This window comes from Hyla sarda, chromosome 7 (genome assembly GCF_029499605.1).
Source record: "Hyla sarda isolate aHylSar1 chromosome 7, aHylSar1.hap1, whole genome shotgun sequence".
NCBI lineage: Eukaryota > Metazoa > Chordata > Amphibia > Anura > Hylidae > Hyla > Hyla sarda.
The window spans coordinates 7,460,161-7,477,957 of NC_079195.1; the positions used below are offsets into that span (position 1 = coordinate 7,460,161).

At 43.8% G+C, this 17,797-nt stretch overlaps 1 protein-coding gene across 5 annotated transcripts in view; it reads right to left on the minus strand.

The window, feature by feature from the left end:
* The window catches only part of LOC130283530 (uncharacterized), a 208,781-nt gene that overhangs the window by 24,409 nt on the left and 166,575 nt on the right, over positions 1-17,797 (minus strand). For 4 of the 5 annotated variants that reach the window (XM_056533164.1, XM_056533166.1, XM_056533162.1 and 1 more), the window contains 3 exons: positions 10,156-10,279; positions 2,440-2,520; positions 1,037-1,120 (listed from right to left, as the gene is read on the minus strand). In XM_056533164.1, the coding sequence (XP_056389139.1) occupies positions 1,037-1,120; positions 2,440-2,520; positions 10,156-10,279 (289 nt within the window). The remainder of the gene's footprint in view (positions 1-1,036; positions 1,121-2,439; positions 2,521-10,155; positions 10,280-17,797) is intronic. The other variant, XM_056533165.1, reaches the window with a different exon arrangement.

A 17,797-nucleotide genomic window follows, 5' to 3' on the forward strand; every position in this document is an offset into this window, starting at 1 on the left:
TTGGCACGACATCTTCTTCAAGCTTCAAAAACGGTTATCCCTCGGAGGTGGAAGTCCACGGACCCTCCCACCTTGGAGGAATGGTTTGCAGAAATTGCTCCCACCCGACATACGCTGGCAGTCCTCCTGGCAGACGCCTCTCGAGTGGGAGCCACTTGGCTTCCGTGGTCGGAGTTTTGTTCCTCCAAACGGTATAGGTCTCTGGGATAGGTGCTTTATAGTGGGGTGGGTGTGTTGTCCCTTCGCATCTCTTTATTTTTCATTGTGGCAGCTTGTGTTTTGCTGGTTCTCCTTCTCATGAGATGATTTCTCTCTCTCTGGATCTTGGGTTCTTCGTGGTCTTTGTCCCTTTCTTGTTTCTTATTTTTCCTTTACCAGCAGTGTGTCCTGTGTTTGTGTCCTCTTCTCTTTTGTTCTTGTTTTTGGAGTCGTGGTTTGTTTCTGTCTTTTCATTATGGTATAGCGCTATTTCAGTAAATTTCCTTTCGTTTATCCCAGGATTGTTTTTTTCTGCTCTACCTACAGCCCATAGTGCCTTGTGTTACTCGCTATACCTGCTTTGTTCTCCCCGATACCACTCCCATTGCCTTCATTTTGGCTTTATTATGCATATGTTGAATTCTTTAAGCATTTGATGGTTGTTACTATGTTTTATTATTAGCCCCCTCTGTTTCTCCTGACCTTACCTGGCCAACGGGCCTTTGTCTATTTTATTGCATTTCTTGTACGTGCGCTACTCTTTTTCATTAATAAAACCTTTTGAATTTGAAAAAAAAATATATATATATATATGACTATAGAGAGGACACATACCACCTTATATATCATGCTGATCTACAGTATAGAGGACACATACTACCTTATATATCATGGTGATTTACACTACAGTATAAAGAGAAGCATGCTGCTGTGCACTTCACCTGGCTATATCTACCGATTGGAGGTGTCGGCACTGAGACACTGATTGATCAAAAATTTTGACATGTCCCTGGCATACTTTACTTGATTAAATGTTTTCAACAAATATGATGATCACCTGGATCGGGAGAGTTGGAGATTTACCCTCCAGCTGGAGAGTGATGGAAAAGAAGAGACGTTGAGCCAGGGAGTGACAGAGCTCCTGCGGAAAATACAGGGAACATAAGTGATCGATGGCCGTACATGTGATCAGATGACTGATCAATAATCAATCAGAGTCTACTTACATGCAGGAAATGTAGTGGGGAGACGGAAAACTGACTACATAAAGCAGCAGAAACAGTAATGTTAATAAAGCTCAGCCATAGTGGTGCTATAGATAAATAGATATGAGATAGATAGATATGAAATAGATAGATAGATATGAGATAGATAGATAATAGATAGATAGATATGAAATAGATAGATAGATATGAGATAGATAGATAATAGATAGATAGATATGAGATAGATAGATAGATACAAGATAGATATGAGATCGATAGATATGAGATAGATAGATATGAGATCAATAGATAGATATAAGATAGATAGATAAATAGATATGAGTTCGATAGATAGATATGAGGTCGATAGATATTTAGATAGATACCGTGCTTCTCCGAAAATAAGACCGGGTCTTATATTAATTTTAGTCACAAAAAACCCACTAGGGCTTATTTTCAGGGTAGGGCTTATTTATTTATGGGGGAGTGTGGAGGATGGGGGGCTGTAGCAGTGTGGAGGATGCCGCACCCCCCCCCCCATCTTCCACACTGCTACAGCCCCCATCCTCCCACAGCCCCCCATCCTCCACACTGCTACAGCCCCCCGTCCTCCACACTCCTGCAGCCCCCCATCCTCAACACTGCTACAGGCCCCCCATCCTCCACACTGCTGCAGCCCCCCATCCTCCACACTCCTGCAGCCCCCCATCCTCCCCTTCCCCGTCGTCCTCCACACTCCTACAGTGCCCCCCACCCCTCTGCCATAATAAACTACACATTTCATCCCCACCTTCATAGCTGAAGTTGCAGCTCTCGGCGGCGGGATCTCCTTCTGCTGCTTACCGTAGCAGCCGGGGCAGGGACACGTCCGTGACGTCAGGCGTGCATACGCGCGGACGTTTTAAAGCGACAGCGTCCCTGCCCCAGCTCATTTCACTTGCCAAGGGATCAGCCAAAGGGGGGAAGGGGGCGGTCCACATTACTGACACATTATCTGGACCGCGGTCCGCTAGTTGAGTGCCCCTTGCCCTAGGTCTTATTTTCGGGGTAGGGCTTATATTGCAGCCCACCCCGATAATCCAACTAGGGCTTATTTTCAGGGTAGGGTGTATTTTGTATGAGATTGATAGATAGATATGAGATAGATAGATATGAGATTGATTGATAGATAGATATGAGATAGATAGATATAAGTGCAATAGATATTAGACAGATATGAGATCGATAGACTTGAGATAGACTTCAGGGCATTGACCTGAGATAACATCCGGGGAGCCGCTTTTCTCCGCTGTAGCTGCTTCTCCAAATCCTTCTCAAATGTACAGAAATTTGTGTCCTGTAAACAATCAGAAGTTTTGGGATCATATGATGCGTCATTAGGAGTGATGTCACACAGTGTAGGATGAGGTCATTTATTAGCTACAATGTAACAAGACTCCTCTGAGTTGTTTCAGCAGTAAGGGAGATAAGCAGCTGCCAGGCTGAAAACAAAGGGGCAGAGAGGTGGCTGCGTGTCTCTCTCCATATACTTCGGTAGAGCTGCGCACATGGGCCGTACCATCATTCCGACTAAATCCCCAACTCCAGAAATTAAAGGGGGATTCCAGCTTTATAAATCTTATTCCTTATCCAAAGGATAGGGGATAAGATGTATGATCGCGGACCCCCGCGGTCTCGGTGAAGCCCCCGGCATTCTATGCCGGGCGCTGCCTCTGAGATGGGGACGTGACGTCACGTCCACGGGCCCACGTGGCGCCACTAGGGGACGTGGCTGTTTCAGCTGGACTCCTGCAATCATACATCTTATCCCCTATCCTTCGGATGGGGATAAGATGTATAAAGCTGGAATACTCCTTTAAAAGGGGTACTCCCCTGGAAAATATTAATTTTTTATCAACTGGAGCCACAAAGTTAAACAGATTTGTAAATTACTTCTATTAAAATATCTTAATCCTTCCAGTACTTATCAGCTGCTCTATGTTCCAGAGGAAGTTCTTTTTTTTTTTTTTTTACTGTCTGACCACAGTGCTCTTTGCTGACACCTGTGTCCATTTTAGGAACTGTCTGGAGCAGGAGAGGTTTGCTGTGGGGATTTGCTCCTGGACAGTTCCTGACATGAACAGAGGTGTCAGCAGAGAGCACTGTGGTCAGACAGAAAGGAAATTAAAAAAAAGAAAAGAACTTCATGGAGCATACAGCAGCTGGAAAGGAGTAGGAAGGATTAAGAATTTTTCTTTTTTTTTATAGAAGTAATTTACAAATCCATCACACAATTGAGAGAAAAGAAACAGAAGGAGAGCAACTCTGTATATGGGTGGTACCAGTATAAGGGATCTGCGGCAGTTGTCAGGGTCCAGTTACTTCGCGATACCTGCGGGGTGCATGCGACTAGATAAAGTATCAATATGTAGCAATAGAAGAATGCAGCATTCACTCACCGCAACAACGGCATCGACGTTCCCGGCTGGAGGGGATCGCGGGTCGGCGTCTTCAGGAGCGCTCAGAGGCTACAAACTGTTTGTTTCACGCGCTACTGCGCGCTTCGTCCGGCCTGTCAGGCCGGACGAAGCGCGCAGTAGCGCGTGAAACAAACCGGTTGTACGGTTGTAGCCTCTGAGCGCTCCTGAAGACGCCGACCCGCGATCCCCTCCAGCCGGGAACGTCGATGCCGTTGTTGCGGTGAGTGAATGCTGCATTCTTCTATTGTTACATCATTTACAACTTTCTGGCACCAGTTGATTAAACAACAACAAAATTTTTTTTTTTTTTTTCCAGTGGAGTAACCCTTTAAGCTCCAGAACTGCCGGTCACCTCCTCTGGGCTTTAAGAGCATTATCTTCTGCCTCTCATCTTCCCCATCCAGGATACCTCCATCTTGTCTCCACACCCTTAGGTGTTCTCGGATAACGTTGCCGCTTGATGTCAGTTTGATGCATCGCTCATCTGCTTTACTCAGGTTGTGATTATATTTATTTATATATTTGTATTTTTTTTCTCATTCAAAAGTTTCATAAAAATGTTTTATGAAAAAAGGAAGTGAGAGGGATCCAGAAATGAAACATTAATTATTCATAAAACACATAAGAAGCTCAGTCAGAAAACAGATTTGCGCTCCATCCCTAAAGTGTTGTTGCGCAAAAAACTAGCCACAAATAATGTCCACAGATCTCGTAGATTAAGGACATTATCCAAGCCATTCACTATAATCCCATAATAGTATGTACTCCCAAAATACTGATATCACACAATGTACATACACACAGCACTGCCTTCCTGGCTCTGGGGACATTTTGTCCAGTTTTGCTAACTAATGGTGACCTTCCCACCGAAGGACCAAAAATTACTTCTATTAAAAAATCTTAATCCTTCCAATAGTTATTAGCTTCTGAAGTTTTCTGTCTAACTGCTCAATGATGATGTCACGTCCCGGGAGCTGTGCATGATGGGAGAATATCTCCATAGGAACTGGACAGCTCCCGGGACGTGAGTCATCAGAGAGCACTTAGACAGAAAACAACAACTCAACTTCAGAAGATAATAACTATTGGAAGGATTAAGATTTTTTAATAGAAGTAATTTACAAATCTGTTTAACTTTCTGGAGCCAGTTGATATATAAAAAAAAAGTTTTGGCCTGGAATACCCCTTTAACTTGACACTGTCATTTCAACAAAATTTGTATAGATAAATAGTACAAGCGAATATAAGAAACTTTGTGATTCGTCTTATTTGACAAAAATGCTTCTTTCTCCTGTTATCAAGCTTCTTTCCTCCCCCCTCCTCAACTAGACTGTCTTCCACTGTGAAAATCAGCTCAGTTTTGTCCTATGTTTGCTCAGTGTTCATCCTGCAGCTCACTCAGGGATCAAATAACAAGCAGTACAAAATGTATGGAGGGGGGATGGGGGTGCAGGGGAACACACCAGAACTACAGAGAGACAGTGTCAAACATGCGGCCCACAATGAATATCTTTTGCGGCCCGGCAAATCTATTCATTGCTCTGGTTACCTGGAGGCGGGCGGAGATAAAATTAAAAAGTCAGAGGCGGTGTGAGGTGGAATTTTGCGACCCATGCAAACGTGCGACCGTTCCTCCCCTCAGCTCACAGCGGTCCAGGAGCAGTTGAAGGATGGTGGAGGCGGTCCAGGAGAGGTTGGAGGCGGTCCAGTAGCTGACAAGCGGTCCAGGAGAGGATGGAGGCTGGCGGAGGCGGTCCAGGAGAGGATGGAGATGAGCAGAGGTCAACGTCACATCCTGATGTGACTTCATCAGGCTGCGCCTTGAAGGAGTTCTGGCACATGCTGCGGATGGCGCCATTGCGGCTATAGACGCAGGGCACCAGATTCACCAGATTAATGCTAATATTGTTGCTTGATTTTTATTTTTTTAAACAGGGAATGGGGTCTTGTGCAGGGGGGGGGCATGGGGGCAAAAGGGGCATGGGGTTTTGTGAAGGAGGAGCATGGGGTCTTGTGCAGGGGGTCATGGCGTGTTGTGCAGGGTGGGCATGGGGTCTTGTGAAGGAGGAGCATGAGGTCTTGTGAAGGGGGTAATGGGATGTTATGCAGGGTGGGCATGGGGTCTTGTGCAAAGGGGGCATGGGGTCTTGTGCAGGGGGTCATGGCGTCTTGTGTAGGGTGGGCATGGGTCTTGTGCAGGGGGGGCATGGGGTCTTGTGCAGGGGGTCATGGCGTCTTGTGTAGGGTGGGCATGGGGTCTTGTGCAGGGGGGGCATGGGGTTTGTGCAGGGAGTCATGAGACGTTGTGCAAAGGGGACATGGATTGTTGTGCAGGGAGGGCATGGGGTCTTGTGCAGGGGGGGGGTTGGGGTATTGTACAGGGGGGGTTGGGGTCTTGATACATATAGTAAATTTTTTTTTTTTTTTTTTTTATGCAGCCCACATAAACTTAAACTTTGTTTTTTTTGGCCCATGTTAGCCTTTGAGTTTGACAAGCTTGCAGTTAAAGGGTCAACTCTGTAAGGCTGGGTTCACACTACGATTTGAACTACGGTTCCCATATACGGCTGGGAGGAGGGGGGGGCAGGGCTTAATCGCGGCGCCCGCACTCAGCCTTATTCGGGAACCGTAGTTAATGTATGTCTTTGAGGCGACCAGAGTGAACCGCAGCCTCCGGTCGGCTGCGTTTTTGGCCGTATGTGGTTTCCTGACCGCAGGCAAAAACGTGGTCGACAATGTTTTTGCCTGCGGTCGGGAAACCGCATACGGCCGAAAAAGCAGCCGACCTGAGGCTGCGGTTCACTCCAGTCAGCTCATAGTCATACATTAACTACGGTTCCAGAATATGGCTGAGTGCGGGCGCCTCGATTAAGCCCCGCCCCCTCCTCCCAGCCGTATACGGGAAACGTAGTTCAAATCGTAGTGTGAACCCAGCCTAAGAGATCCCGCCCCTTTATACACAGTCTAGACTGTTCCTTACTATTCTTCATGCCTTTCCTACTCCTTTGTGTGTAAAGCATATTGCAGACCCCATAGACTATAGGTTCCGCCCACCAGCTCTATGAGAACTGAAAATTATAGATGAAGCCTGCAGAGCAGAAATCTGCTGAAAAATGCCATATACAAGTTAGTATCTTTCAGTCCTTTCCTGTAAATTTTAGCCATCTCATAAATATTTCTGACTCTGTGTTTGGATACATTATCTGGTATTAAACATATATATTTTTTAAATAGATTCTCTAGTGCAGTGTTTTCCAACCGGTGTGTCTCCAGCTGTAGCAAAACTACAACTCCCAGCATGCCCGGACAGCCTTTGGCTGTCCGGGCATGCTGGGAGTTGTAGTTTTGCAACAGCTGGGGGCACACCGGTTGGGAAACACTGCACTAGTGCCTCCTTGATGGCCATTTCTTCTCAATTACGTCATAATCTAAACTATAATATGTGTTTTTGTAATTTTTTTGTAACCTTATTTTTTTTCTTCTCTTTTCCGATCTTATACGTGTCCATTGCCTCACTTGTTGCCAAAATATATATTTTTTTCTTTTTACATATTTTCATAAATTTTTTTCCCACCAATTATCACTTTTGCATTTTTTTATCCTATCCACATTTAGCACTTGTTTTTTTTTTGTGTGTGGATGTATTTTTTTTCATTGCATTTTATCAATTTTTAATTTCATTTTGTACACAATACCTTATCCTATTTATATTTTATTTATTGCTGCTATATAACATTTTATATTTTAAAGGGGTTATCCAGGAAAAAACTTTTTTTTTATACATCAACTGGCTCCAGAAGGTTGAACATATTTGTAAATTACTTCTATTAAAAAATCTTAATCCTTTCAGTACCTCTGAACTGTTGAAGTTGAGTTGTTCTTTTCTGTCTAAGTGCTCCCTGATGACACATGTCTCGGGAACCGCCCAGTTTAGAAGCAAATCCCCATAGCAAACCTCTTCTACTCTGTGCAGTTCCATAGACAAGCAGAGATGTCAGCAGAGAGCACTGTTGCCAGACAGAAAACAACAACTCAACTTCAGCAGCTGATAATTATTGAAAGGAGTAAGATTTTTTTAATAGAAGTAATTTACAAATCTGTTTAACTTTCTGGAGCCAGTTGATATAAAAAAAAATAATACCCCTTTAATGCCGGTAGCTTTCGCTTCACCGTTTTCGTACTTCCTTTACTTCTTCATTCATACAGGCTAATTTTCACACCATCTCCCATTTACACCCCTTGTCTATATCTTAATTATTCACGTGCTCTTGCTAGGATATTAACAAGCACTGTCTGTCGCGAATCTGGTCGCGCATTGCGTCAGCACTTACACCATGGCCTATTATTATTATTATTATAATATCCAGGGGGGGTGTAGCATATCCACAGGTACCTCATATTATTAAATTAGGCAATGTAAAATTTAATTGGTTGGACGCACGTATATAAGGCTTTCCTGGTAGTATAAGCCCAATCCCCGATGAAGGAAAAACTTCTGAAACACATGTTGGGATGCTCTATTGCTAGTTGCTATCCCTAGTAGCATAAGCCTGATCCCTGATGAAAGAAAAAATATCTGAAACATATGTTGGGATGCTCTAGTGAGGTACAATCTCTTGGTAAGGTTGCCTGATACTTGCTGTCTACTTTACCTGCATTTCCCTTGATCTATAAGACTTCCCTGGTAGCCAAATACTCATCCCCGATTAAAGAAAAATGTCTAAAAAACACATGTTGGGATGCTTTAGCATTTCACTAGATCTAAAAGGCTTCCCTGGTAGCATAATTCTGATTCCCTGATGAAGGAAAAACTTCTGAAACACATGTAGGGATGCTCTATTGATTTTTGCTGGGTGCTTTACTTGCATTTCACTTGATCTATAAGACTGGTAGCATAATCCTCATCCTTGATGAAAGAAAAACTTCTGAAACACACGTTGGGATGCTTTAGCATTTCATTTGATCTAAAAGGCTTACCTAGTAGCATAATCCTGATCCCTGATGAAAAAAAAAGAACTTCTGAAACATATGTTGGGATGCTCTAGTTAGGTGAAATCCCTTGGTAAGGTTACCTGATTGTTGCTGTCAGCTTTAATTGTATTTCCCTTGATCTATATACTTTCTGCTTGGCTTTCTATGTGGAGTGCACCTAACTTTAGTAGCTTGCACTCAACCTGAGCTCTATTGAATAAGGAAACTTTCCCACTTAGGAATTTCCAAGCTGAGAAATTCCAGGGCGGCAGCCTCCCATTGTTTTCAATGGTATTCTGCTGTTCTGTCCACAATGCAGAAATTCTGCAGCAGAAAATTCTGCAGAGGAAATTCAAATTCCGGACTCCACCAAAAGGAGTGAAGGTGTTTATTTTTTAGGGGTACACCGTACACCCTTGATGACTGCATTGCCGCAAATACTGTTGGCACAAGCCTGTTTGGTCCTAGCGCCGGTGAATTTCGGAGGCGGATATTCCGTACCCTATTGCGATTTAGTACTCCATGTCCTGGAACATGTATATTAGTTTTGTACTGTGAACTTAAATATTTTTAGATTATTATTTTGTTACAAATTTAATACAAATGACATAATTTGGAGTAAAGGACCGGTACTTAGCTTTATTTGGTTTCCTAACCTCTGCTGTAGTCTTGTAACTTTAAATGGACTTGTTTGTTTATTTTATTATATAAACTTTGATAAATATAGATACATATTTTATTATAAATTTGCGAAGTTTTTTATAAATGGGTACTCCCCTGGATACCTTTTTTTTAATTAACCAGTGCCAGAAAGTTAAACAGATTTGTAAATTACTTCTATTTAAAAATCTTAATCCTTCCAGTACTTATCAGCTGCTGTATTCTCCACAGGAAGTTTCCTTTCTGTCTGACCACAGTGCTCCCTGCTGACACCTCTGTCCATGTCAGGAACCGTCCAGAGCAGGATAGGTTTGCTATGGGGATTTGCTCCTGTGAGCACTGTGGTCACACAGAAAGGAAATTCAAAAAGAAAAGAACTTCCTCTGGAGCATACAGCAGCTGATAAGTACTGGAAGGATTAAGATTTTATACAGAAGTAATTTACAAATCTGTTTAACTTTCTGGCATCAGTTGATTAAAAAAAAATGTTTTCCACTGGAGTACCCCTTTAAAGGTGTAAATATTATACCACACCCACTGTGGCAGAAAAAAAAACTATTATTAGACTAGGCGCAAAATTTTAAAAACAAAAAGTGCAGGAAGACCCACAAAAATAATAGTGCAGTGAACCTGATACATGAGACCTTCTGTTTATGAAGAATGCAAACTCCTTAGATTGGTGTTTCCCAACCAGGGTGCATCCAGCTGTTGCAAAACTACAACTCCGATGGCTGTCCGGGCATGCTGGGAGTTGTAGTTTTGCAACAGGAACCTTCCCTCAATGAAGACTCCTACTGATTAAAAGTATGCTGAGATCTTCATGCGGTAAGGAATATATCCAAAAACCATCTGATAAAATTGTGTCCACCCCCTCTACTCACATGACACCGGCCCCCCAAAGATGTCACTACAGGTGGTGGCATTTCCAGATCTTCTAGAGACTTGTCAGTTATTTGTGCTGCTCTTCCTGAAGGGGGCGCCAGGGGAATCCCTCTGCTTCGTTCACTGTAAGAGATATGTAAGAGAATTCAGCCATCACCTGCTGCACAGTACTACTGCCGGGAGCTCAGAGCAGAACTCCTGATCATACGTGATCAATAATTACACCCAGTATACAGGACAGGAGAAGTGGTACTGTGCAGTATATATATATATATATACAGAATAAGAGCAGAAGATGAGGATTACATAGAGTATACAGGACAGGAGAAGTGGTACTGTGCAGTGTATATATATACAGAATAAGAGCAGAAGATGAGAATTACATACAGTATACAGGACAGGAGAAGTGGTACTGTGCAGTGTATATATATACAGAATAAGAGCAGAAGATGAGAATTACATAGAGTATACAGGACAGGAGAAGTGGTACTGTGCAGTGTATATATATATATATATATATATATATACAGAATAAGAGCAGATACTAAGGATTACATACAGTATACAGGACAGGAGAAGTGGTACTGTGCAGTGTATATATATATACAGAATTAGAGCAGATAATGAGGATTAAATACAGTATACAGGACAGGAGAAGTGGTACTGTGCAGTGTATATATATACAGAATAAGAGCAGAAGATGAGAATTACATACAGTATACAGGACAGGAGAAGTGGTACTGTGCAGTGTATATATATACAGAATAAGAGCAGAAGATGAGAATTACATACAGTATACAGGACAGGAGAAGTGGTACTGTGCAGTGTATATATATACAGAATAAGAGCAGAAGATGAGAATTACATAGAGTATACAGGACAGGAGAAGTGGTACTGTGCAGTGTATATATATATATATATATATATATATATATATATACAGAATAAGAGCAGATACTAAGGATTACATACAGTATACAGGACAGGAGAAGTGGTACTGTGCAGTGTATATATATATACAGAATTAGAGCAGATAATGAGGATTAAATACAGTATACAGGACAGGAGAAGTGGTACTGTGCAGTGTATATATATACAGAATAAGAGCAGAAGATGAGAATTACATACAGTATACAGGACAGGAGAAGTGGTACTGTGCAGTGTATATATATACAGAATAAGAGCAGAAGATGAGAATTACATACAGTATACAGGACAGGAGAAGTGGTACTGTGCAGTGTATATATATACAGAATAAGAGCAGAAGATGAGAATTACATAGGAGAAGTGGTACTGTGCAGTGTATATATATATACAGAATTAGAGCAGATAATGAGGATTAAATACAGTATACAGGACAGGAGAAGTGGTACTGTGCAGTGTATATATATATACAGAATTAGAGCAGATAATGAGGATTAAATACAGTATACAGGACAGGAGAAGTGGTACTGTGCAGTGTATATATATATACAGAATTAGAGCAGATAATGAGGATTAAATACAGTATACAGGACAGGAGAAGTGGTACTGTGCAGTGTATATATATACAGAATAAGAGCAGAAGATGAGAATTACATACAGTATACAGGACAGGAGAAGTGGTACTGTGCAGTGTATATATATACAGAATAAGAGCAGAAGATGAGAATTACATACAGTATACAGGACAGGAGAAGTGGTACTGTGCAGTGTATATATATACAGAATAAGAGCAGAAGATGAGAATTACATAGGAGAAGTGGTACTGTGCAGTGTATATATATATACAGAATTAGAGCAGATAATGAGGATTAAATACAGTATACAGGACAGGAGAAGTGGTACTGTGCAGTGTATATATATATACAGAATTAGAGCAGATAATGAGGATTAAATACAGTATACAGGACAGGAGAAGTGGTACTGTGCAGTGTATATATATATACAGAATTAGAGCAGATAATGAGGATTAAATACAGTATACAGGACAGGAGAAGTGGTACTGTGCAGTGTATATATATACAGAATAAGAGCAGAAGATGAGGATTACATACAGTATACAGGACAGGAGAAGTGGTACTGTGCAGTGTATATATATACAGAATTAGAGCAGATAATGAGGAACTCTTTTATTTTATATAAAAAGAAATACAAAACATAAACCAAACATAACAACCATAACAATGATAATCAAACATAAGATAAACCTAATGCATAACAAATAATATCACAAACAAAAATCCCTTCTGGTCCAGGACAACACACACTCCATACCTATATACACACTACATACCTATATACACACACTCCATACCTATATACACACACTCCATACCTATATACACACTCCATACCTATATACACACACTCCATACCTATATACACACACTCCATACCTATATACACACACTCCATACCTATATACACACACTCCATACCTATATACACACACTCCATACCTATATACACACACTCCATACCTATATACACACTACATACCTATACACACACACTACATACCTATACACACACTACATACCTATATACACACACTACATACCTATACACACACTACATACCTATATACACACACTCCATACCTATATACACACACTCCATACCTATATACACACTACATACCTATACACACACACTACATACCTATACACACACTACATACCTATATACACACACTACATACCTATACACACACTAAATACCTATATACACACACTACATACCTATATACACACACTACATACCTATACACACACTACATACCTATATACACACACTACATACCTATACACACACTACATACCTATATACACACACTACATACCTATATATACACACTACATAACTATATACATACACACCGCCAACCTATATAACTATATACATCACATCCTATATAACTATATACACCACACTCTATATAACTTTATACAACACACGTACCTATACAAATTATTATTTTTTTTTTTTACAATATACAATATACATATATATACACACACAAAAACCCTAATCAATAATATACATATATACAAATACATATCCATACACTAAATAATAAACACACACACAAAAAAAAAAGAATTTACTTAATAAATATCCCCCACTTTTCCTATAACCTTACACAAAATTATACACAAAAATATACATCAAATAATATAACCTTATTCATTATATATGTACAGTCCCTATACATATATACAACTCCTACACATATATACAGTCCCTACACCATAACACAACCCCTCAGGGCTCCGGTTCGATGTCTGTAGCCGCCTACATCTTTTCGTCTTTATCAAAACAAAAATGTCTGGTGACAGCTTCAGCCCATCACCGGGGAGGAGATTACTAGGTTAGGGCACCTTAAAGGAGAACCCCCTCCACAGGGTAGAGGCACTAAATGCACCAAACTTTTCATACTCCAAAGAACGAACCTTCACCAGGTCACCGAGCGTGTTCCTACAAACCTCGTCCACGGGGAGGATTTTCTGTCTCGTCGACACTTAACACCTCGCTTGCCACGTGTGATACCTGACCACTACACTGACTAAAAATGAAGTGCACCGGTCCCGGACACCCAGATCTTTGAAGGCCCCATAAAGCCACCCAGCATAGGAAAGGGCAACCAGCCGCGGCCAGCCGATGGAAGCTCCCACCCTTTGATATACCTCTATATTAAAAGGGCACTGAGGCAGGAAGTGGTCCATGTCCTCCAGCCCACCCCCACACTCCTCCCGGGGACAACCCTTTTCATCGGAGTTCCTGTACTTCAGATTGCCCCTTACATATAGCTTACCATGGAAGCCTCGCCAGGTCAAGTCCCAATACTTCAAGGGGATCCTAGGTGAATTTAAAAGAGCCAACCCAATCACTTGATCCCGACCTGGGCAATCCTTGAGGGCCAGTGGTTTTTGGAAATGGCTCAGCAAGACCCTATTATCGAGGATTTTCCTCGGCAGAGTTCTTACCTCCCACATCCCCAGCCCCCACCTCCTGATGACCTTCAGAACCAGAACAACATAAGTCGGGAGATGCCCGTGTGACGTGCGAAGATCCTTCACTTGACCGCCTCTCTCCCATTCCTGGAAGAAAGGCTGAAACCATCTCCTGCAAGAGACTACCCACGGAGGAGCCCTCTCTGTCCAGAGGTTTGATATATTGGTCTTTAAAAATGAATTCACTAGGAATACCACCGGGTTGACCATACCCAACCCGCCTAGTCTCCTCGTGCGGTAAGTCACCTCCCTCTTAATTAGGTTCAGTCTATTCCCCCACAACATTAGGAAGAACAGACTGTAGACCCGGCTCCAGAGGGGTTCTGGCAAAAGGCTGACACTGCCCAGATAGATTAACAACGGGAGCAAGTAGGACCTGATCAAGAAGACCCTTTCCCTAAAGGTCAAAGACCAACCTTTCCACTGTTCCACTCTTTTGTAGACATCTTCCAGTCTGCTTTCCCAATTTCGTGTGGGGTAATCCCCGGGACCAAATTCGATGCCCAGAATTTTTGCAGATTCCTGGGGCACAGGGAGGGTGTCCGGGAGACAGAACTCAGGGTCTCCACCTCCCAACCAAAGACTTTTGCACTTTTCCCGGTTGATCTTAGACCCGGATGCCTCCGAGTAGCAATCCACTCCGACATCACCCATTCCGCCTCCCCTTGCGAAGAGACAAAAATGGAGACGTCATCAGCGTATGCCACTACCCTTAAGGCCGAATCCGGCACCGCCGGGTCCATCCTCACCCCCGCCAATGGTTCGCGATCTAGCCTTCGAAGAAGGGGTCGATCGCGAACACATAAAGCAAAGGGCTTAACGGACAGCCTTGACGCACACCAGACTCCACCCCAAAAGGGCGGCCCACCCAACCGTTTACCAATGGAAAAGTCTCAGCCCCTGCGTACAATGTTCTCAGCCAATCCACAAACCCCCCTGGCAGACCGTATTTCAAAAGAGTGGACCAGAGATACTTGTGATCAACTCGATCAAAAGCCTTTGCCTGGTCCAAGGACAGCAGAAACCCCTTCCAGTGACCAGCCCGACCCTGCTCCACGGCCTCGCGGACACCCAGCACCCGCACCGCACCGGGAACAGAGCAGTGCTGGGACCCCGAAAGGAGCTGGGGCGCAAATTTCACCAACCTGTTGAATAGCACTTTTGCCAGAATCTTTCTGTCCACATTGAGAAGCGCTATGGGACGCCAATTCTCAATGTGGGACGAGTCTTTACCCTTTGACAGGATGATCAGAGCCGACCTCCTCATTGACCTCGGCAGAGTGCCCGAGGATAGACACTCATTTATTACCTCAGTCAAGAGGGGAACCAAGATGTCCTTAAAGGTCTTATAAAACTCGGATGATAAGCCATCCGCCCTGGCGACTTTTTGAGGGCAAGCCTCTCAATCGCCAGCTTAACTTCCTCTTCTCTGATCTTCTCTGTCAAAACACTAAGAGAGGGGTCTACTCCTGACTGGGGGATGGCATCATCCAGGAAAGCCGACATCTTGCCTCGATCTAGATCCCTCTTCCCCAAGAGGTGCGAGTAAAAGGCTCTGACGACCTCCAGGATCCCCGATCTGGACTTGTTCAGAGATCCTGTACTATCGACCAGGCCGGTCACGATCTTACAATCCACTGACATCTTACAGCTCCGAAAAGGATCGGGAGAGCGGTACTTCCCGAAATCCCTTTCAAAAACTAAAGATGCGTGTCTATCATACTGGCACTTCTTTAGCAAAGATTTCACTCTGGAGATTTCCTCTCGGTCACCTCCAGTCGAGACAAGAACCTCGAGTTTCCTCCTTAGTTCCTGATAGAGGCGATCCCTATTCAGACTCCTAAGGTTCGCGGTCTGGCGGAAGAATCTCGCAGCCCGTTTTTTGAACATCTCCCACCACTCTGACTTAGTGTTGCATAAGTCCAGTAATGGTACCTGGCTCTGCAGAAACTCCTCAAAGGACCGTCTTATCTCCTTGACTTCCAGGAGGGACGAATTCAGCTTCCACAATCCCCTTCCCATCCTGGGGGTCTCTGAAACATTCAAAGAGAACATAATCAAACAGTGGTCGGAGAACTCCACCTCAACAACCTGTAAAGGTGAAGAGACAGAATCCTCCTTCAAAAAAAACCTATCTATCCTAGACCTGATCTCTCTACCTCTAAAGTAAGTGTACCCACTGTGACCTGGGGTGTGCCGGATGTGGACATCCACCAGGCGAGACTCACTAGATATTCTATTCAAGGCGACGCTATCGTAATCTAGCCGATCCCTGGAGCCTCCCCTATCAAGAGACCTTGTAACAGTATTAAAGTCTCATCCAAACATGACCTGCCGGCTAGTAAAAAGTAGGAGCTTAATCCTCATAAAGAGACTTTTCCGGTCCCACCTAGTCTGTGGACCATAGATGTTTATAAGGTGGAGCTCTAGTCCCTTTATGAGGACATCTAATACCAGACATCTCCCCATTTCTAGCTCGATTACACGTCTGCATTCTACCTGAGCGGTTTTAAAAAGAACCCCCAACCCCGCTATACGGCTGGGCAGCAAGAGACCAGTGAGAGGGCCCATGGCGCCACTCACGCTTCGACTTATGGATAGCGGTTAGATCTGTCAACCTGGTCTCCTGCAAAAATAAAATGTCGGCCTCAATTCGGCTGAGAAAATCAAAGGCCGCAAATCTTGCCGCATCTGACTTTATGCTGGCGACATTAATACTCGCCAGCGTCAACGGGGAGGGTGCCGCCATCATGTGTGATCAAGCTAGACAGCCCTCTTCTTCCCTCCCCCTCCCTTTTCCTTAGTGTCATCATCAGAATTACCCAAGTTACCCCTTTTTAAGCACAGAGACATATCCATATTTACAGAATTTACAGAGTTTCCCTCTTTTCCAGAGGTCACCTCCTGCACCTCACATGGTCCTGGGACAGCTTCCCCCCCCCCCCCCCCCGTTACCAGAGAAGAAGGCTTGACGCTTCCTGAAGGTCTCACTTCGGACACCGGCACCTCGTCCCCGGCCTCCTCATCTGAGGAGGATATGTCATCCCTGAGGACTTGGTACCGGTTAGGGCTATCTACCAGAGGGGAGCCGGTAGATCCTTCCGCCGGTACCTAGACAAGGGTGAGGGGGACTGAATGATCCCACTCCAAAGAAGGGGGATCCTTCCCCTTCTTCACCCTCTTTTTTCTGGCACCCAATTTTCTCTTATTCTTTACCCACTCTTTGCTCTCCTCATCCATACTCTCTCCTGGAGAGGAGGTAGCAGTGATGGCCCTTTTCTCCTCCTCCTGATTATCCAGTCTCCTGGCCTCCTCCACCAGCTTACCATCCCTCAGGTCCTCAGCAGAATCCACCATCTCAGGGTCAGGTAAAGCTACCTCAGCTGCCACCTGAGGAGCCCCCTCCCTTTGGCGTGCCTCCAAACGCCTCAGCCTAGAAGGCGTCATTCTTTTCTTCCTTGGACCAGTAGTCTCCCCGCCTCTGCTGGTACCCTCCCCAGTGGAGTCAGCATCTTGGCTAATCCCAGCTGGGGATTCGACCGCATTGGCAAAAGAGACCGGACAGCGGCTGAAGGGGTGACCAAGGTCACCACACAGGTGACAACGAATGTCCCCACAGGTTGCAGCGAGATGTCCTATCCCTCCA